General features: G+C 35.4%; 2 protein-coding genes across 4 annotated transcripts in view; one reads left to right on the forward strand and one right to left on the reverse strand.

Annotated features, from left to right (window-relative positions):
* The window catches only part of LOC127874801 (cap-specific mRNA (nucleoside-2'-O-)-methyltransferase 1-like), a 78,867-nt gene extending 69,759 nt beyond the window's left edge, over positions 1-9,108 (forward strand). For all 3 annotated transcript variants that reach the window (XM_052419431.1, XM_052419432.1, XM_052419433.1), the window contains exons 22-25: positions 56-172; positions 5,439-5,560; positions 7,503-7,611; positions 8,277-9,108. In XM_052419431.1, coding sequence (XP_052275391.1) covers positions 56-172; positions 5,439-5,560; positions 7,503-7,611; positions 8,277-8,415 — 487 coding nt within the window. In that variant the 3' untranslated portion in view covers positions 8,416-9,108. The remainder of the gene's footprint in view (positions 1-55; positions 173-5,438; positions 5,561-7,502; positions 7,612-8,276) is intronic.
* Positions 9,109-9,637: 529 nt separating this feature from the next.
* On the reverse strand, positions 9,638-21,553 carry LOC127874802 (zinc finger protein 684-like). The gene is made up of 3 exons (XM_052419434.1): positions 21,279-21,553; positions 14,386-15,578; positions 9,638-13,519 (listed from the first exon to the last, which is right to left on the reverse strand). The coding sequence occupies exons 1-3, from the start codon at positions 21,437-21,439 to the stop codon at positions 13,158-13,160; spliced, it is 1,716 nt and encodes a 571-aa protein (XP_052275394.1). The 5' UTR covers positions 21,440-21,553; the 3' UTR covers positions 9,638-13,157.
* Between the last annotated feature and the right edge of the window lie 1,228 nt (positions 21,554-22,781).

Raw genomic sequence — 22,781 nt, forward strand, 5'->3', positions numbered from 1 at the left:
GTCTTTTATACCATCTGTCAGATAACTCAGGTTTTGTTCTGTGTATTTTGCTCAGAATTCTGCAAGTGCAAAGGTTTGTGAAGTGCATCACTAAGCCAACCATATCAAAGCTAGCCAGAGTTGTCGTACCTGACATTTATCGTCTGGAAGATCTCAGCAAAATATTTGAAAGGTAAAGAAAACTGTTGGTGTCAGCTTTTAACTGTTGATGTTGTTTTGATGTTTTGTTGAGCAAGACTAATTGGTATATTTTGTTTAAGTTCAACTGTTTTTTGTGGAAAAGTTTACAATTGCTACCTAGCTTTTGTTTAAGGATTGCCAACCATATTTATCCTGGTACATCTTACATGTTCATAAATTATTCAGCTGTATCATACATATCAAGTTGTTCAAGTAATGGTAGATTTAGTTTCATTGAAACTTAAAAAATGTATATGCCTCAGTAGTAATTGACTTTGTTTCTTTTTAGCTCACCTGAGCACATGGTGCTCATGGTGAGCTATTGTGATCGCCTTTTGTCCGTCGTGCGGCGTCAACAATTGCCTTGTTAACACTCTAGAGGCCACATTTATTGTCCAATCTTTATGAAATTTGGTCAGAAGATTGGTCTCAATGATATCTTGGATGAGTGCAAAAATGGTTACGTTTGCTTGAAAAACATTGCTGCTAAGGGGCGGGGCATTTTTCCTTATATGGCTATAGTTAATCCTTGTTAACACTCTAGAGGCCACATTTATTGTCAGATCTTTATGAAACTTTGTCAGAAGATTCATCCCAATAATATCTTGTAGGAGTGCGAAAATGATGCTGGTTGGTTGAAAAACATGGCCACCAGGGGGCGGGGCATTTTGCCTTATATGGCTATAGTAAAACCTTGTTAACACTCTAGAGGTCACATTTATTTTTCGATCATCATGAAACTTGGTAAGAAGATTTGTCCCAATGATATCTTGGACATGATCGAAAATGGTTCCGGTTGCTATAAAGACCACATTTATTGTCTGTTCTTCATGAAACTTGGTCAGAAGATTTTTCCCAATGATATCTTGGACGAGTTAAAAAATTATTGCATAAACTCTATAATGCCCTCCCGCGGGGTGCAGAAACTTGGCAAATGGAGGGCTTGAACGGGAGAAATCGTGTATGAACAAGGCGATTCATGTGTCCTTCAAGCCCTGTTTTGCCTTTTTCATATCCATAACGTGGTCCACGTGCACTTACTTCCCTTAGTCTTCTTCAAGTTCTCCTTAGTGGATTCAATGAAGTTATTATGAACTGTGTTAATAACTCCAGCCTTCGACAACTTTCCAAGCATAAATGGGGAACTGAATAAGCACCAGTTTCCTCATGCATGCAGGGATAAAGGCAATGAATATTTCAATCCACTTTTCAAATTATACCATCTGCACTCTCAATATTGACAACAGCTTTATTTTATTGGCAACGTCAATGAAGTTAAGGATATTTACTCAACACTTTCAAAAGACTACGCTGTAAATGTAAGTGTTTATGTACCTTCAACGTTCCTGCAGTATGCTTGAAATACTTAAGTGACAATATGTTGGCAGTATATATTTTTAGAAAATTAAGTTGGAACGAAATAAGATAGACCTGTACGAAAGAAACATCTATCATATGAAATCAATGACTTATTCTGACGATATATTTATCTGTCACGACCAGTAAATTCCAAAATAATTCCTCATTTCTTACATTGCGCGGCTTCATCTCAAATTTGCATTAATCCACTGTTGGACCAGTAAAGCCTGGTCATTTCTGATGATGACCTAGTGAGGCATAATTATGTTAAACACAACCTTGAACTGTATGACGTCATATGAAATAATAAAATTATTTTGTCGATGTCGAATGAACAAGACATATTGTTTTTAATGTTATTATGTCTCCCACTATAGTAGTGGGGGACATATTGTTTTTGCCCTGTCTGTTGGTTGGTCTGTTGGTTGGTCTGTTGGTTGGTTGGTTTGCACCAACTTTAACATTTTGCAATAACTTTTGCTATATTGAAGATAGCAACTTCATATTGGGCATGCATGTGTATCTCATGAAGCTGCACATTTTGAGTGGTGAAAGGTCAAGGTGATCCTTCAAGGTCAGAGGTCAAATATATGTGTCCAAAATCGCTAATTTTAAAAATACTTTTGCAATATTGAAGATAGCAACTTGATATTTGGCATGCATGTGTATCTCATGGAGCTGCACATTTTGAGTGGTGAAAGGTCAAGGTCATCCTTCAAGGTCAGAGGTCAAATATATGTGGCCCAAATGGCTTATTTTATAAATACTTTTGCAATATTGAAGATAGCAACTTGATATTTGGCATGCATGTGCATCTCATGGAGCTGCACATTTTGAGTGGTGAAAGGTCAAGGTCATCCTTCAAGGTCAGAGGTCAAATATATGTGGCCCAAATAGCTTATTTTATGAATACTTTTGCAATATTGAATATAGCAACTTGATATTTTGCATGCATGTGTATCTCATGGAGCTGCACATTTTGAGTGGTGAAAGGTCAAGGTCATCCTTCACAAGGTCAAGGTCATCCTTCAAAGTCAAACATCATATAGGGGGACATTGTGTTTCACAAACGCATCTTGTTTTAATTTATTTTGGTATGTGTGATTTGTTTATGCAATAATAGCGAAAATACACATTTTCTCCAACATGATCATCTGTGGGCGCTCTCAAAATCCGTTCCTGCCCTGGTGCTGGGCACTCGGGCAGGAACTGATTTTTCGAGCGCCTGCAGATGATCATGCCCTCATAAACGTGTATTATCCCTATATTGTTCCAGTTGGTTGAAAAACATGGCCACCAGGGAGCGGTGCATTTTTCCTTATATGGCTATTGTAAAAACCTTTTTAACACTTTGAAAGTCACATTTATTGTCCAATCTTCATGAAACTTGGTCAGAATATTTGTTTTAATGATACATGTATTTTGGATGTGAACAAAAATAGTTCCGGTCTGTTGAAAAACGTGGCCACCAGGGTGCTCACTATTCATGAAAGTTGGTTAGAATGTCTGGTCTAATGACATTTTGGGCTGCACATAACAGGTCAGTTCCTTTGAATCTCAGGTGAGCAACTTTGGGCCTCTTGTTTACAACTATCGTAAATATTTTCGCAGTCTTTAGTGTACGATGCTGTGCGGTAATCTTGCGCAGTTAAGGATCAATTGGTTTAAAAACATGTTCTTTTATAAATTGGCAACAAAATATCTAAATTTATTATGAAAATAATAAGTTGATGTGCTTATTAACACAAAAATATCTAATTAATTCAGTGAAGAACTGTCCGATTTGATTTCAAAACAAATATGACTCACCTCATTTTCAAACTATCAGAGTGTCCGTTAATCTTGCGCACTTTGTATAATGACCTCGTTTAGGCAAAATTTCCAAAATTGTAGACATATGGTGTCCAATTATTGACAAACAAACATTCCAGAAAAATATTTTTAAAATCAGTTTGTAAAACCATTGAAATTAAATGTGGATTTCTAGTGCAGTTTTTGTTCACTACAAATCAATAAATAATATAGTCACTAATAATAGTGTACAATTAATAAAAAAGTACCGGTATGCGTGAAAAAAATGCATAAGAGGTTTGATACCACGATCTTGCTTCCATAGTTTACAGAAAATATCAAAACTAGGCCATTGCGCATGCGGAGATCATACCAAAATGGTTTGACAAAATGGCGGGAAATGATGACTATGTCGTCTGATGCGATATATTTTTATGGCAAAAAATACCAAAACTGATCGGATATTGTGCAATGGAATAATAAATTACACGTTGGATATATGAATTCATAATTTAAAGTATGAAAACGCTAAAGACTGCAGGGAATTTGTGATTCATTTTGAATTTTTCGTAAGAAGGCCAGTGTTTACGATGTATAGGGATGACGCAACCGGTGTTTAAATGAAATGATCGAATTTAATTTTGCATGGAATACGTAACTTTTAAATCCGTTAATTCTTTAAAATGTGAAATTCCATCTTTCATCACTAAAGAAAACCATTCGTCGTCTGCGAGATTCGCAAATGCGAAGTGCGCAAGATTACTGGACGCGCAAGATTACCGGATTTAACTGTAACATACATGTACTAATGATATCCAAGCACAATGATTTCATATCCTGATTTTCAGATACATTTTAAATTAGCCTATTATTGACATTTAACCCTTTCAGTGCGGGAACCGAATTTTGAAGGCCTTTGCAAACAGTTTGAATCCAGATGAGACGCCACAAAACGTGGCGTCTCATCAGGATCCAAACTGTTTGCTATTCTGATAATATTCTTTGAAAAAAATCGAAGAAAATGCCAATTTAAGAAATTCAGCAGACGACATTTTAGCAGACGACAAATTTCCCAGCATGCAAAGGGTTAAGATCATGTCAATTTATGGTCTCTCAAATCATATGACTGGCATAGTAACATAAACCCTTCCAAGAATATTTTGGTATATTTTAGCTTTAAAATTAATCTATTTGCTAATTTGTTTCCAGAGAAACTGTATTTCAGTTTTTATAGGGCATTAAGTTTACATATTTTTATGCCCCTAGTAGGGTGGCATATAGCAGTTGAACTGTCTCTCAGTCTGTCTGTCTGTCTGTCCGTCCGTCTGTCTGTCCGTACAAAAACTTAAACGTTGGCCATAACTTTTGCAATATTGAAGATAGCAACTTCATTTTTGGCATGCATGTGTATCTCATGGAGCTGCACATTTTGAGTGGTGAAAGGTCAAGGTCATCCTTCAAGGTCAAAGGTAAAAAAAACACAAATCCAAAGGAAGTAACAAGCTTTAAAGGGAGATAATTTATATTTATCATTTGGCAGGTACAGATCATTTTCACAAGGGAAGTAATATTTTTTAAAGGGATATAATAAAAAAATAATTAATTAATCAAAGCGGTTTAGTTGGGGGAATTGTGTTTATGACAAACACATCTCTTGTTCTATAATACTAAAAACTGTTTTTCAGGGCCAGATCTTTTTACAGTAAACTATTTTAACTTGTAGATATTGCTTAGAAGTTAAATAATTGCCATTTTGGTCATAGAAATCACGAATTTGTGCATAGAAAAGTCTTTATTTCAAATGTTATTTTAGGTACAATTCAAGTCAAGATTTCCATGAGGTGTTTTGTGAGTACCAGCCCAGGTATATAAGCCTCGCTCTGAGAAAACTGGGTTAAAAACATGTGCATAAGCGTTATCCCAGATTAGCGTGTGGCGTCTGCACAGGCTAATCAGGGAGCACACTTTCCGCTTTTATGGTATTTTTCCTTTAAAGGAATTCTCTTCTTAGAGCAAAATCCTGTTAAGCCTGAAAGTGTTGATCCTGATTAGCGAATGCAAACTGCACAGGCTTTTTCACAGAGCGTTTATACTGTTTCTAATTGCAGATTGGTATTGAGGAAGGTGAAAGGTCAAGGTCCGTCCCCAAGGCTGTGTTACTGCCCCCAGCACGCCTCTGACAGCCAATTCTTCCGTCCTTCAGGAGTTTACATAATCAAAACTGTGAAAGGTAAGAATAGCTAGCCTTAAGATTGAGCTGTTATTATGCCACCCGTAGGGTGGCATATAGCAGTTGAACTGTCCGTCAGTCAGTATGTCAGTATGTGTGTATGTAAGTCTGTCCATCAGTCCGAAGATAAAACTTTAACGTTGGCCATAACTTTTGCATCATTGAAGATAGAAACTTGATATTTGGCATGCATGTGCATCTCACGGAGCTGCACATTTTTAGTGGTGAAAGGTGAAGTTCAAGGTCAACCTTAAAGGTCAAATGTCTAATATATGGCATCTGTCCGTCCGTCCAAAAACTTTAACATTGGCCAAAACTTTTTCACTATTGAAGATAGCAACTTGATATTTGGCACGCATGTGTATCTCATAAAGCTGAACATTTTGAGTGGTGAAAGGTGAAGGTCAAGGTCATCCTTCAAGGTCAAATGTCAAATATATGGCGTCTGTCCGTCCGAAAACTTTAACATTAGCCATAACTTTTTCAATATTGAAGATAGCAACTTGATATTTGGCATGCATGTGCATCTCACGAAGCTGCACATTTTGAGTGGTGAAAGGTGAAGGTCAAGGTCATCCTTCAAGGTCAAATGTCTAATATATGGCGTTTGTCCGTCCGAAAACTTTATCATTGGCCATAACGTTTTCAATATTGAAGATAGCAACTTGATATTTTGCATGCATGTGTATCTCGTGAAGCTGCACATTTGAGTGGTGGAAGTTCAAGGTCAAGGTCATCCTTCAAGGTGAAAGGTCAAAAAAAATATAATAATAATTTCAAAGCGGTGTTCTCATGAAGCTGCACATTGTGAGTGGTGGAAGTTCAAGGTCAAGGTCATCCTTCAAGGTCAAAGGTCAAATAATAAATAAATTTTTTGAAAGCGGCGTTCTCATGAAGGTGCACTTTTTGAGTGGTGGAAGTTCAAGGTCAAGGTCATCCTTCAAGGTCAAAGATCAAAAAATAATAATTTCAAAGCGGCATTCTCATGAAGCTGCCCATTTTGAGTGGTGGATGTTTAAGGTCATGGTCATCCTTCAAGGTCAAAGGTCAAAAAAAATTTTTATTTCAAAGCAGTGCAAAAGGGGGCATTGTGTTTCTGACGAACACATCTCTTGTTTTATTTCCTGTGGTTGATAGGGAGATCAGCATTTCAAAACATTTACTTCAATGTTGCAAACTGTGTATATTTTTACTCTGAAACAAGGGCGTTATTTTGAAACTATGATGTTATTATTGCATTGAAATTCTCCATATTAACCCTTTTTAAATGTCAACAATCCAAAAAGCATTAATTCAAAACAAACAAAAAAGTATTTTTTATGTTAAAGAATTTTGTCCACTTATCAAATAAAAGTAAATAAATATTTATTCTTGGCTGCTGTAATCTAAATATTTTAATAATTGTGTTTATGTTTATTTAAAGTTATTGGGTTAATAATTTTGTGATGCTTTATCACCAAGGCAATTCTTTAGTTTTTCTTCATAAGGGTGAACAAGCATGTGATGCTCCAATGTGGTGATGGTCATTTCTTTTTTCTGTATTGTTCATTTAAAAAAATAATTTTTGGTTATTAAATTGTTGTTGTTTTTCATTTAAAGGTCATGATTTATGTTTTTATATAAATTGAAAGGAAGCTATTCTCCAGCTGTTGCTAGTTGCTTCATCTCTGTGTACACTTTACATGTTCATTTATATTTTTTAATGACATACATTTTCACATGTAAGAGGACAAAAGTGTGCCAATGATAATAGTACAAAAAATGTTTTAATATATTAAAGGAACAGAGATTTTATAAAAAAAGTTATTTCAGAAAATAAATTTAATTTTAAGAGACAGAATGTGTGAGGTGTTAAGGGACAGAAAGTATATCTACTGTTAATTGTCCAAACACATTTAGTATTATGGGACAAAATATACATATATCTTTTTTGTACATACAGCTCCATGGACGATGCAGTGGAGCAAATCTCAAAACAAAAAGTACTTTTTCAACCTCCATAAAGGAGAGTCACTATTTGACATGCCAAAGGAGAGTATAGCGTCTGTCAGGTGAGAAGTGGTTCTGAAAGTCAAGGTTTCCATGGAGCATTACCTTGTATTAAGACTTAGTGCCCAGTGAGAAATAGGGTTGACCTATTTAGAAAATAAAAATGTCCTTAATTTTGTTAAAATGTCAAAATCCATGAATCTTGGGGATTGTAAATTTTTGTTGAACAAGTTTCAATGGAGATTGCTAAGATAAAAATGTGTGTGTAGATCCGGACGGTGTTGTTCACACGAGAGAATTTAAGCTGTAGTCAATTTTGGCAGTATTTTAGCTATGTGTAATTTTTTCACTTGTAATCTTCAATGAGTGATAAAAGACCTTGAGCTCACAACATATATAATTTATTGTATTAATTTGCAAATAAAAATACCCTCTTATTTCATGTGGGTACGTATGTGACACTTGTAGTTAACCCATTTATGCCTAGCGTCTAGAAAAAAGGCCTTGGCAAACAGCATAGACCCAGATGAGATGCCGCATGATGCGGCGTCTTATCAGGGTCTGCCCTGTTTGCTTAAAGGAATTTCTTTAAGAAATATTCTAAACATAGAAATTAATATATTAGAACTCCCTAATTTTGGAAATAAATTGATCCAATTTAGAAGGATGGGAGAGTCCACTAGGCATAAATGGGTTAATTCTGACCTCGCTTCTCATCTACTTTTAGTGACAGCAAGCAGCATAGCTACCACTGGACGTGGGAGGGAATCCGTCTGCTGGAAGAGCAGCAGGGCCAGGACGACGACTCCAAACTGTCCAAGGCCACCATCCTTGAGTACCTCCATAGACTCATGCCTCACCGGTGACACTGCTGGCTTCATGAGGAGCGGGATAAAGAAATATTATGTTTAAAGTTATACCTAAGCCTTTTCAAGAAATTGACACACTTTTGAATAAAGTTCTATTTTAAAAATTGCTCAATTGATTCCTTCTTTTCAAAACAGGTTTTTAGACTCCGTTATGAAGTAAGGGGTATACTGGAATCTCACTGGACTGGAAGTTGTTCATGTTTGATTTTTATCATACTACATCAACAGTTTCAAAAGTTATGCCCCCTTTTCAACCTAGACATTGCTAAATATTTATACATTCAGCATGAAAACATCTTATTTTTATGTCCCTATAAACTATAGTGGGGGACATATTGTTTTTGCCCTATCTGTCTGTTGGTTTGTTTGCTCTAACTTTAACATTTTGCCATATCATTTGCAATATTGAAGATAGCAACTTCATATTTGGCATGCATGTGTATCTCATGGAGCTGCACATTTTGAGTGGTGAAAGGTCAAGGTCATCCTTCAAGGTCAAATATATAGCTTCAAAGCGGCGCAGAAGGGGACATAGTGTTTCCGACAAACACATTTCTTGTTAGTGTATATGTGAACAGTGTAATGCGAGACAAAACGGGATCTTTACAGACTCAAAGTATAGTTGAATCAATTGTTGTCAAAGATGTTGTTTTTACCATGCATTATAAATACAATTATTGATAATTATAATTGTGTTGTCTTCTATTCTCTTTTCTGAATAATTACATTGTTTCTTAGTATTTCAATACAGCTTTTTATTAGTCTAAACGCCATCAACTTTGTACAGGACCAATATGATGTTAAAAACAAACAAAAATTTAACCCCTGAACCTAGCAATTTTAAAGATTGTGAAAGTAACTAGTATGTAAGTCTATATGAATCACATGACCCCTGGGACATGGCCAGTTTTGACCCCAAATTTGAATATACTTTGTTCAGGACCATGTAGAGAGGAATGGCTGTATGCATGTGTTCATTCTGGCGGGCAGAGATGGTGCCTCTACTGGAACGGTTCAATTGCACAAATCATGCAAGATATTGTGATATCATTAAATGTGCACAGATAGGTCGGGAATGTGTTTTAACAGCTGTGTTTGCAAAGTCTCTCACATTTGAAAACTGCAAATGCCTGTTTGTACATGATTTAATTCTGACGTTGTTATGTTCATAGGTGAACAGACTTTGTACATGTAAGCGAAAAAAAAACAAATAACAGAATTAGTGCCTAACTCTTTATTTATGTAAATAACCTACACTGATTTTATGCACATTTGCTAAGCATATAAAAACAAACTATATATTTTGGCATTGTTAATCATGTAAACACCAGTAAATACAAATGCTTTCATGTGTAAATGTATGATTTTATTTAAATTAAGAGTTTTGCTTTAAGCCATCTCTTATCTTTAAGCTAGAGATATGTACATGTATAGTTTTCTAAATGGCAAAAACCTTTTTGCTTATCATAAACGTCAATTTATCTACAAAAATTTATAAAACCGTTATTTACTTATTACACTAGCGAGATACTGAATGTGGTTATTACACCTTTGAGGCTGTGATAAAAATCTCAAAATGATCTTTCCTTATCTTCAATGACAATAATTTTGTTAATGCGTTCAGATTTGGAATGTACATGAGTTGCGTTTTTTAAGTTTTCTGACTGACAGTATTGTTTATGCTGGGATTGAGATTGCGTTTTTCCTGACAATTGTTTGTCAAACACCATGTACATCCTTCCGTTTTTAACCAGGTTTTCCGAAGGAAAAAACTGGTTATTAGATTGGCGAATGCGGGCGGGCTGGCGGGCAGGCGGAACAAGCTTGTCCGGGCCATAACTATGTCGTTCATTGTCAGATTTTAAAATCATTTGGCACATTTGTTCACCATCATTGGACGGTGTGTCGCGCGAAATAATTACGTCGATATCTCCAAGGTCAAGGTCACACTTTGAGTTCAAAGGTCAAAAATGGCCATAAATGAGCTTGTCCTGGCCATAACTATGGCATTCATTGTGAGATTTTAAAATCATTTGGCACATTTGTTCACCATCATAGGACGGTGTGTCGCACGAAAGAATCACGTCAATATCTCCAATGTCAAGGTCGCCACGACTAAAAATAGATTTTTTTTAAAAACAAACTTACAAAGGGGGTTAATTTTGTTTGTTCATTTCAAAAGTTCAGTTTGAGTTTTCTCCCTTTATCAGATTTTTTTTTCACAGTGAAAACCTGGTTTTGTGACAATTTTGTCCCTTGTTCATTTTGTGAAGCTTTGTTTCGGAGCAAGATCACAGAAACTTTAGATTAGAACTTGATGAATTTTTATAAGCAGCATCCCTACAGTAGTTATTCAGGGTCAATGCTTTTTTTGTTACTTTCCCTTGATTTTTAATATGTAACTTTTTGTTTCCGCACAAGATATCGGACACTTATGGTTTTAATTTGATGACACTTGACATTCCGCATCCCCAAGGTGATCATATACAGTTGTCCCGCTGTGAGTCTTCAGCGAGATATTACTGCTTGAATAATAATAAGCTTCCACATAATAAATCCATACATTGACAAAGATCATCATCTGGGAGCTTCCATTAGTTTCACTTACATTTTTGTGAAGCAAAAGGCAAAGCTTAAATCTAAATTGCTATGCATTTTAATACAAAAAACAGATGAAATTTTGTTGATAGGTGCAACAGATTCCTTTTTTTTTCAGCCTAAAAATACAAACAACTGATCATTGGCTACCATTTTACAGGTGTGTACAAAAGTGTCATGTCTTAAAAACTACACTTATTATTTCTAACAATGGAATGTAAAATTTTATCATCATGCTATGCATATTATGAATGAAACCAAATGGAAAAATTACAAATGAAGTTATCAAATAGACTGCATCCACAATATTAAAAATATTGAGCTCGTTTAAAGACTTCATTAAAATGCAGCTTTTCACAAGCAACATAAAAAAGAAACATTAGATATTTAAAACATAACAACAACATAATTACTATCCCTACAAAATATATATCAGAAGGATATAATGTAAATGCATATAGCTGCTGTTAAAATGCAAAATAAGATTCCATACATTTTCACATAGCATCCATGAATAACATGAATATTGCTATTTTTAATGAAACAAATCTAAACTTAAATTTAAAATATACTTACTAAACAAAAACAAAACAAAAAAACAGGACAACAAAAGCAACAAGCACATTCTTTGGATTGATATCTATACACCTATGAAGATTAATGTTGATATATCTTATATAGTTTCCGAGATATAGCCCTTAAAAGACGGACGGACCATGGACTGACGGACAATGCCAATTCTTTATCACTCCGCCTTTGGGCCTTTGAGGGGGGATAACAAGCAGAATACTACAAACACTTAATTACTGGGTAGATACATAAAAATAAATTGATTTGAAGAGGTTTTATTCAAGCATGGCAGCTATATTCTGACCAAATATGTTTTCATTAAGCTTAATAAGGAATGAATGCAAAATAGTCAAACCAAGGTGGCCTTACCGAATGACTGAATACATGTAGTCAAACAAAATACCCCACAAGCAGAATATTACAAACACTTAATTAGTGGGTAGATACTTCAAAATGAATTGATTTGAAGGTTTTATTCAAGCATGGTAGCTATATTCTGGCCAAAAATGTTTTCATTAAGCTTAATGAGGATTGAATGAAAACTGGTAAACCAAGGTGGCTTACCGAATGACTGACTAGTCAAACAACATACCCCACCATATTTGAGGAGACATGATTAGAGAACTGTTTTTATCCATGTTTTGTTACAAACCATATTAACCAATTATGTTTTAAATTTTATATCAAGTATAAAGCTCACTGTAGATGACTGAATTAGAAAATTATGCTATTTTATTACAACTTAATTTACTGACTGAAACTGCCATAGCATGAAATGAAATTTATGAACATGGCACTTTGTAGGCTTAAAAACGGATATGGACGATATCATCAAATTTTCATATATTAAAATGAACAGAAGTAAAGGATCAAGCGTTAATGACTAACAAAATGGAAATAAGGTTCTGAAGATCTTATTAATTATAGGACACAAGTATCACACTGAAGTAAAGTTACACAGCTAAAATATTTTATTTTTCGAGAAAAAAACACTATCATGATAATAGGATGTGTCAATTGATAAAATATTCCCTACGTTTGTTGTGTCTTTTGTGCAGATGTGATCATTTGACACATAGGCACATTTTATGACTAAATTTGTTGTCACGGTATTTTATTTAGCAACAAGAAATGGAGGCTAACTTTCAATAATGGAAAAAAACTCATGTGAAAATCATATTTGAGGCAACCGTCACATAATGAAACTTGTGGGGCCATAATTGTTGTAAGTTTCAATTTTTGGAAATAGACACATTCTGAGGTATGTAGATTACCTAAGGTAACAGTCTCAGTAGCTAAAATATTTGGTTACATCTAAAGCACATAAGAAAGCCTATCTTATTATCAGAATAGAGCTTGGAATATATTTGTCCTAATAGATGTCATTAACCCTTACATTCATTTACATTAATTATTCATTTTTCTAACATTTCCAGTTCCTTCTTCATATTCCCCCTTTTTTTGAGTTGCTTGTATTTAGACAGATCCGACTAAATGTAAACATTTAATAACATAAACCTGCTGTAAAATAATGTTTGAAAATAAATCAATAAACAAAAATCCACTGGCTTTCATTGACCCATGACTACAGGATGCTGTTGTGCATGAGGAGCCGTGGCGCTGGGAGCAGTCAAGGCCAGTGGGTGGATGTTGGGTGGGTGGTTGTACTGCCAGACACTACCATGTTCCTTCTTCTCGTGGATGGAGAGCGTGTGCGTGTTTTTCAAGACGACTCCACACTCCCTACATGCCACCGCGGTGGACATACTGTGGGCTTTGATGTGTTCCTTGAGCTGCACGTTCCAGGCTGCAGCGTAGCTACACATGGTACATTTGTAGGGTTTCTCTTTGGTGTGTGTCCGCATGTGAGACTTCAGCTGGTATCGCTGCACGCAGGTGAATGTGCACTGGTCACAGCTATAGGGGTGAATACCTGAACAAAAAAACGAGAACGTTTTCTTTCATTATTGTAGTGTTAGGATTATAAACGAATATCATTGCAGACGTACCTCAGAAGTAACAACTATTGCAATCCCTAAACAGTTCATCAAAAATTTTCTTTTTATAAATGTTTCAGTGAATTAATTAACACAAGATCTGAGCTTTATGAGAATCTTGAAGTTATACAAAGTTATCAATCATCAACTGAAACATCAGCTGAAAGAACAAAAAATAAATTCCTGATATTTAAAGTTTATAATTTTGTGTAAGGTAGAGTACTTAACTTAATTAAGTAATAAGCTTTTGAAAAATACCCACATTGTGTTGTTAGGTTTTGTTTATTTTTTTTTTATAATTTAAAACAGTATTTCAGTCATATTTTAGTCAGTTAATCTAAGCACATTTTTTCTCTGAAAGCTCAGCAGTTTAAGCGGTTTATTTTTACTTTGTGACTGTGCTCGTCATAAAGCCTGTAATATGTGCTTGTGTCATTATTTGTACAAACTGTTACAAATTAGTAAATAAACAAATAGAACTCGAAAATTCAATAGTGAAAACACACTACTACAACAACAAAATTCATATCCTATTTTGTTAACCCTTTCCCCCATAAGATGCGAAGTGAAAATGGCTTTTGCAACCAGCATAAAACCATAACAGCCTGCGAGTAACAGTCTGTTCAGGTTTTTTTGCTGTTTGTTGCTCATCAGTATCTATGGCTTTGAAATGAAGCCTTTAAAACTTGAATCTAGTAAGAAAGGATTATAATTTTATTTAACTGTCTAAGGGACAACAATACAAAAATATGTATCTGAGTGGTAAAGGGTTAATCTGTTAACATCAACACTTCCAGTCTACCTTCATGAGCTCGAATATGCAGCCTCAGCATGCTGGCACTTTTGGCCGAATATGGACAAATATGGCACTGATGGCTGCGAATGTTCTTATGAATGTACCGAACATGCGTGGCGAGAACCATCTTCCCAAGAAACATTTTACCACATTCCGGACACTGAAATTCTCCCTTACATGTATTAGTATGGTCATTATACTCGTCTTTGGAGAGGTTAGGAAAATACTGGTTACATTTCTGACAGAAGTTCATTTGCTCGGGATGTTCCTTTTTCATGTGCGACTGGTAGTTGAACCGTGTCGGAAACCTCTCTTCACAGTAGCGGCATTTCCAATGATGGATCCCGTGAACTTTGCCCAGATGACATCGATATGCATCTCTCTTGTTGAAAATCTCTCCACACATGTCACAAATGAACATTTTACTGACATCTGGATTACACAGTTTCTTATGTCTTGTTAAGTCAAACTCAGAATAGGCTTCATAGTTGCATGTGGGGCATTTCAAAATATTATTTAAATGTTTCTCCACATGTATTTCAAATATATCACGATTTTCTGCCTTGAAATTATAACAAATTAGACAAGAGTACATAAACTCAAACACTGAACTTTTTCTATGCTGTCTTTCTATGGAATTTATTTTTTCAACAGTAAATTTTTCTGCATGTTGATCTAGGCTAATTTTTATCCAAGGTTTTGGCTCTGTTTCTTTCTTTGGTGTTTTCTTTTTCTCTGTTGGCTTCTCTGCAGTTGTTTTTCCTCTTTCAATCCTTTTCTTTTTTTCCTCTGCTTTACGTTTTCTACCCGCTTCTTGCTTTAGTTTCAATTTGATAGGCTGAAGGCCTTTCATGTTCACTTTGCGTTTCTTTGATACTACTTTCTCTTTTTTTAACGTCTTCAATTTTCTCTTTTTTCTATTTTGTGCTTTAAGAATTTCTTCTACTTCTTCTGTGTAGTCACTTGTCAACTCATCATCTGAGTGATATTCTTGTCTTTCTACTTTAACATGCACTTCCTCTGTATCCATCTCTTCCTTACCATTGTTTTTGAGAGAGTCTGTTTCAAGAGCAGTATAGTCTTCTTGTTTTAGACTTGATATTTCAGTTGTTTCACTTGTAGCATTCAGAGGCTCAACATCTTCTTGATTTCTTTCATTTGATGCGATTGGGGTGGAGTTATTGACATGCTTTTCATAACTGCAATGATAAAAAAGAAACATAACATGCATGTAGTAAGAGTATATAATTTTTTTCAAAAGATATGGAACAAACTTGCAATCTTATTACCATGCAATCAACTGTCTAAATACAGACCGTAAGAAATATAATGTTAAATGCTTTTTTATTGCAGACAAGAGCTTATTCTAAGCAATCAAATGTGGTATAAAATTTGAATAATAAATAAAACCCATTAATTACTGTTTTAAATTTCCGAAAGCCAACCTTGGTAATGTCATAACCTCATATATGAATGTAAAATTTGCCTGATAAAATAAAGGAAGATAGGCTTATGATCATGCAATGGAGGAAATCAATGGCAGTCTATATGATATTTTAGTTAGAACCCAGCTTTAATATTACAAAAATGATGGCATCATAGCAGTAGCATCAAGAAACAGAAAGAAAAAAAGACTAACGAAAACATGAAAGTAAACAATCTTAGGAAATTTATAAGATTGGTAGGTCATATACGTTAATTATAAGCCTCATGTCATAACACAAGCAGTCCAGGATTCGAGCTAGAGATGTTTGTTTGGTGAATAATCTAGACTAAATAAAGTTTTATATAAATTGATTCTGTAATGACTAAACTTCAATTAATGGCTTTCTAGTTGTTTAAAATTACAGAGTGTTTATATATATGACCTTATGCTAAACTCAATTGAATGTTTATTTAGCAGATCTATATAATTAAATTGATGCTTGTTCAAAGAGAATTCCCTGTGTGCCGAATAATAAAGTTAAAACCAACATGTACATCACCAAAAAATTGGAAATCCATAGGTAACCCGCATTACATTTGGTTAAAAACAAAAATCATAAGGAGAAAAATAATTGTGTTGTTGTGAATTCAAAATGGAAATGCTCATATATTGCCATGGTGATATATTTTCTTAAAACAAATATGGTAGGTTCTTGTTGAGTCGTGGGTTCTTTTTGAGTCGTGTGTATGGAGATCGCATAAAATCCCTTGATAGAACATTCGCATATGATGCAGTTTGTTATTGAAAATGTTTGGACACAGTCACCATCAATTTGATGATCAAAAATGCTACAAAACAGGTCAACATATTGTAATTCAACAAATATTTCCTCAATTATATATTGTCCATTATAGTGTCCCTTAGAAACACAAAATCCATTTTTTATGAGTATGAGTACTTTTCAAACTTAATCGTCTGTTGACATTTTTACACAAGAAATTAACCTACCATGAAATGTAAGTTTTAAGGCTATGAATAGTATGCAAATCTTGAAATTTGATTAGCCAATCAGAATGCATGGCTCAACAAGAACCTATTTTCAAGATTGGGTTTTGACACCATCATCACAATTGATTATTTATTAAAGGTTAATAATTATCCCCACGCTTTTTGAAAAAAAGGTGGGGATATTGTGGTTATCTCCGTCCGTCCGTCCGTCTGTCCGTCCGTCCTGGCCACTATCTCCTCCTACACTAAAAGCACTAGAACCTTGAAACTTACACACATGGTAGCTATGAGCATATGTGCGACCCTGCACTATTTGGAATTTTGATCTGACCCCTGGGTCAAAAGTTATAGCGGTTGGGGTGGGGCCGCGTCAGAAATTATCACTCATTTTTTTAGGTTATTTTACATTTACTTTTTTATTTCTACACCGATTCACTTCAAATTGATACTGGACCTCTCTTATGACAATACGGTCAATCTCAACCATGCATGGCCCCATTCCCAACCCTGGGGCGCCCGCCCACATAGGCCACACCCACCAAAAATTTCCATTTACTATAATTTTTTCATTTCTACACGGATTCACTTCAAATTGATACTGAACTTTTGTTATGACATTAGGGTCAATCTCAACTATGCATGGCCCCAATCCCAACCCTGGGGCGCCCGCCCACATAGGCCACACCCACCAAAAAATTCCATTTACTATAATTTTTTCATTTCTACACGGATTCACTTCAAATTGATACTGAAATTCTCTTATGACATTAGGGTCAATCTCAACTATGCATGGCCCCATAACCAACCCTGGGGCCCCGCCCACATAGACCACACCCACCCAAAATTGCCTTTACTATAATTTCTTCATTTCTACACCGATTCACTTCAAATTGATATTGAACTTCTCTTATGACAATACAGTCAATCTCAACTATGCATGGCCCCATTACCAACCCTGGGGCGCCCCGCCCACATAGACCACACCCACCCAAAATTGCCTTTTACTATAATTTCTTCATTTCTACACCGAATCACTTCAAATTGATACTGAACTTCTCTTATGACAATACGGTCAATCTCAACTATGCATGGCCCCATTACCAACCCTGGGGCCCCGCCCACATAGACCACACCCACCCAAAATTGCCTTTTACTATAACTTCTTCATTTCTACACCAATTCACTTCTAATTGATGATGAACTTCTCTTATGACAATACGGTCAATCTCAGCTATGCATGGCCCCATTACCAACCCTGGGGCACACCTAGGTCAAACATTCGGCGTGGGGATACGCGTCGGCCTCTGCCGCGCCATTTCTAGTTATGTTTATAATGATTCAAAGTCATATATTTGTAAAATACTTGTGATGTCACAACTTTATCAAAAAGCATAAAGCATACAAGGTATTTGAGCTTTTTTTTGAGGATTTCAAACTTGATGTTAGGATACTAGCAATTTTTTCAAGAAACAATGTTCTTTATTAGCCATTCAGCTTTGTAGCCAAATGTTAAATGTTGTCAAAGGTCCCAATTTACTAAAAATTTTAGAACACTTATCCTCCAATTACCGTGAATCGAGCGGTTAATGAAACAAGTAAAACAATTTCTGTTTTTATGATGGTCAATCTTCTTTTGAGCAACACGTAAAAGTGATCAAGAATTGCAACAACAAAAAATATAAACGTTTGCAAAGTGTTAAAAAAATGTCGGTTTATATGTTACTTTTAATTGATAAAATTAGCATCTAATCGAGACAGGGTATACAGACCGAACACGTGTATATCGTCAAGTCAATTATTTTCGCAATGTGCACGCACAGATTGTTCCATGCAACATTTTCTGAGAATTGTGAAAACGTAAAAGAAAATTAAATACATAAAAGTGTTTGTTTACAGCGCAGTAGTCTGCAATTTTTTTGCACGTTTAATGAAGAGTAAAGAAATAATTGACTGGAAATGGGCTAAATTGGGTTTATTTCGATTGAAGTCAGATTATTGAAATGCAATTATACTTGTTTTTTACTCATTTTAGACATGCCTGTATTTATATACAAGCGTAGTTTTGTTAGTCAAACAAAATATTTGGAGCGCATACGTGTAATGTCATCGCAAGATCCCTGCAGTTCTTAATGTAAACAAAGTGATCAAAATTAGGCTTTGCTAAATATAAAGGAATTGTACGGTATTTGGACAAATGAAGATTTTTAAAGTATTGCTTTAAGTTTATCTTTCTTTATTTGCCCAAGATTTAATTGTCACTCTGTCGTATCATTTTGAGATTTCCTGGTAAAAGTTGTAACTGTTTGAAGACGATTCAATTGTTTATGTTTGTCAATTAATACTGGTCAGCCAGTATTTCTCGGACGAACTTTAGAGGTTATATTTAATAACTTTCTAAATAATACAAAATATTTTATAAAGAATTTATGGATACATCCTGGGTTAGTCATCTACAAATGTACAAGCAAATGTAAACAAAATATTTTTTAATAGGCGCATGCGTATGTACGAGGGCCGTATATGGGGTCATTAAAGCAGTGCTCCAGCTAGGCCTAAATCGAAGGGCGCCGCGCCCTGCCCTCCCGAACCTCCGCCCTGCCCCCCCGAACCTCCGCCCTGCCCCCCCCCACTAAAAAAAAAAAAAAAAAAAATTTTTTTTTTTTTTTTTTTTACATATGATAATTCATAAATCTCTTATTACATTGTAATTAGTTTAATCCTCATTGTAGACATTATATTTGAATGGTTTAATAATAATGGGAATAATACAATTATTTATAACATATAAATTAACATGCAAATAAAAGCATTCCAGAAACACCCGCGCGCTCGAACGTGCCCTTTTCACAAAATACTGCGCGTCGAAAGTGCCCTTTTCACAAAATACTGCGCGTCGAAAGTGCCCTTTTGACAAAAAAGCCACCCTGCCCTTTTCAAATTCTAGCTGGAGCACTGTTAAAGGGTGGTAATTTTCAACTGTACAGAAGTATTTTCCAGACTTTTATATTTATTGAGTATTTGGAAAGAAAAAAAAGAGTTTAAATGAGCACTTCTTAACATCAACATTAAAACAAGGGACAAAATTGTCACAAAACCAGGTTTTCATTGTGAAAAAAAAATCTGATAAAGGGAGAAAACTCAAACTGAACTTTTGAAATGACCAAAAAAAATTAACCCCCTTTGTAAGTTTTTTTTTTTTTTAAATCTATTTTTAGTCGTGGCGACCTTGAGATTGGAGATATTGACGTGATTCTTTCGTGGGACACACCGTCCCATGATGGTGAACAAATGTGCCAAATGATTTTAAAATCTCACAATGAATGACATAGTTATGGCCAGGACAAGCTAATTTATGGCCATTTTTGACCTTTGATCTCAAAGTGTGACCTTGACCTTGGAGATATCGACGTAATTATTTCGCGCGACACACCGTCCAATGATGGTGAACAAATGTGCCAAATGATTTTAAAATCTGACGATGAACGACATAGTTATGGCTCGGACAAGCTCATTTATGGCCATTTTTGACCTTTGAACTCAAAGTGTGACCTTGACCTTGGAGATATCGACGTAATTATTTCGCGCGACACACCGTCCAATGATGGTGAACAAATGTGCCAAATGATTTTAAAATCTGACAATGAACGACATAGTTATGGCCCGGACAAGCTTATTCCGCCAGCCCGCCAGCCAGCCAGCCAGCCCGCCCGCATTCGCCAATCTAATAACCAGTTTTTTCCTTCGGAAAACCTGGTTAATGAAGTAAATAAATTAATTTAATGGTTCAATACCAGTGCAACAAAGATCTATAAATAACCATCTTTGATAAAACAAAACTATCCTTTTATCAAGGAGAAAATCCAAACAGTGTATTTTTAGTGTTAAATGTTGTTGTTTTTTTCTATTTCTTTGAAATGTTTACAAGTATACATGTTTATTTTGCAAGCAATTTGGAAAGATATATGTAAACATCAAATTGTATCGAGTTTAAATGTTAAAAAACTATAATTTAAATCATGTGTGTTAAACACATTAGATTCTGGTAAAATAAGTGATTGTTAGACAAATAATTGAGACCTGCACTATTGAGTATTGTAGTAGTCGAACAAAAATATCAAGCACATGTCGGATTTCAGTAAGGGCTTTCTTCTGAGCATGCTCCTGCTATTAATATCCCCCGCGAGGAGGTCGCATAACATTGCTACGACATTTGTAAACATCCGCAAATGTTTATTTATAACACTAGTGACTAACGAACTGCTGTCAACTTCAAGGAAACAAGCGTCTGTAAATAAGTGAAAAAATGATCGTGATTAAGCGTTACAATACACGAAATAAATAGAACGTCCGGTAAATACTGCTGTCCGACAAATACTCACTGACCAGTAGATATTTTAATGCAAACAAATGTTGGCTTGGACTTGGTGAAAAAGAATTTTATTGAGTGAAAACGACATATTCTTACACATCAAGAAGGTATTTAGCAATAGTTTTATCGTTCATCACTAATTGCTGTGAAAGAACTCTCCATCTGTATATTTCGCTTCCGATATCAATGACGCTTGACTCTGTCTGATCAGCATTTCCATTGGAAAGTTTTTCCACGTACGTTTCTATTTCGGCCATTTTATAGATTAGTACGGCTGTGTCTTATGCGGGTAAAGCCAGTTCTTATTATAACACGCCCTTGTATAAGCAACTCATTGTTGCAGTTGTCTCCCGTTAACACTGGAAAATGTCACAGTCAGTCGAATGCAGTACAAGTCAAAATGTTTAGGAAAATAGGATGTTTCAAATGTTGATGCTTAAAGTGGTAGGTAATCGCAACAGACAGACATACAGACAGACGCACGGACGTACGGGCGGGCAGACGGACGGACAGACAGACACATGAAATCGGTACTCAGCCATACAAACATAGCACATATTTCACCGATCGCCGTGGCCTAGTGGATAAGGCGTCCGCTTAGGGATCGGAAGGTCGAAGGTTCGAGCCCCATGGGGAGAGTTTGTCGAAGGCTGGATGTTTGTCATGGGACTTGTTCCGATATGGCCGGCTCGTGAGCCGCGAGCGTTAAACATGAATGGTTACCGACTTCTATCCGCCTGGCGCCTGGCATAGTGATAGGAGTTGGGAGGTACATGGTATACACGCAAAGGTAAGGCAAATTGGCTGGCCCTTTCAATAGGTGTGACACTATAATAAATAAGACCTTTACCTTTTATTTCAATTTAATAGTATGTCAATTTAATGTTATGTATAGAACTTTGTACCTAGAACTTTAACATAATTTTGTACAATGGTCTTCATTGTGTAATACATATGTACACATAAATGTAATGCTCGATCATACATTCTTTGTATAATTAAATAAGTATTTATACAGCCTTAGATACGTTACATGAATAAAAATGCCCATGCTGACAGAGGAGCTCATGTCGATCTCATTAATAAAAGTACATATTCGTACTTTGTATTGGTACTTTGTATTGGCAATTATGCACTCATAAGTACAACTTGACCCTTTAGAATGTTCTAGTTTAACACAATTATGCAACATAAAATGAGCAATAATAAATGCACATATTTTGAACATACATAAAATCGTGATACCAATGTAAATGTGAATAAAATGTTTACGGCAAAAATCGTGCAGTAATCACAAGTAAGCCAGCTCGTCGACCACCGCACGTCGAAGTGTGTAGATGTTTATAAAAATGACAAGAAAGCCTTTGAAAAAAGTATCAACATTTTTCAAAGATATTTCGTACATAGTGAGCAAAATCAAAACCACTGAACCAAATAAACTGTTAACCCTTTGCATGCTGGGAAATTTGTCGTCATCTAAAATGTCGTCTGCTGAATTTCGATTTATTTCAAAGAATTCTATAAGAATAGCAAACAGTTTGGATCCAGATGAGACGTTCTGTGGCGTCTCATCTGGATCCAAACTGTTTGCAAAGACCT

The sequence above is a fragment of the Dreissena polymorpha genome, chromosome 3 (genome assembly GCF_020536995.1).
Source record: "Dreissena polymorpha isolate Duluth1 chromosome 3, UMN_Dpol_1.0, whole genome shotgun sequence".
NCBI classification, from domain to species: domain Eukaryota; kingdom Metazoa; phylum Mollusca; class Bivalvia; order Myida; family Dreissenidae; genus Dreissena; species Dreissena polymorpha.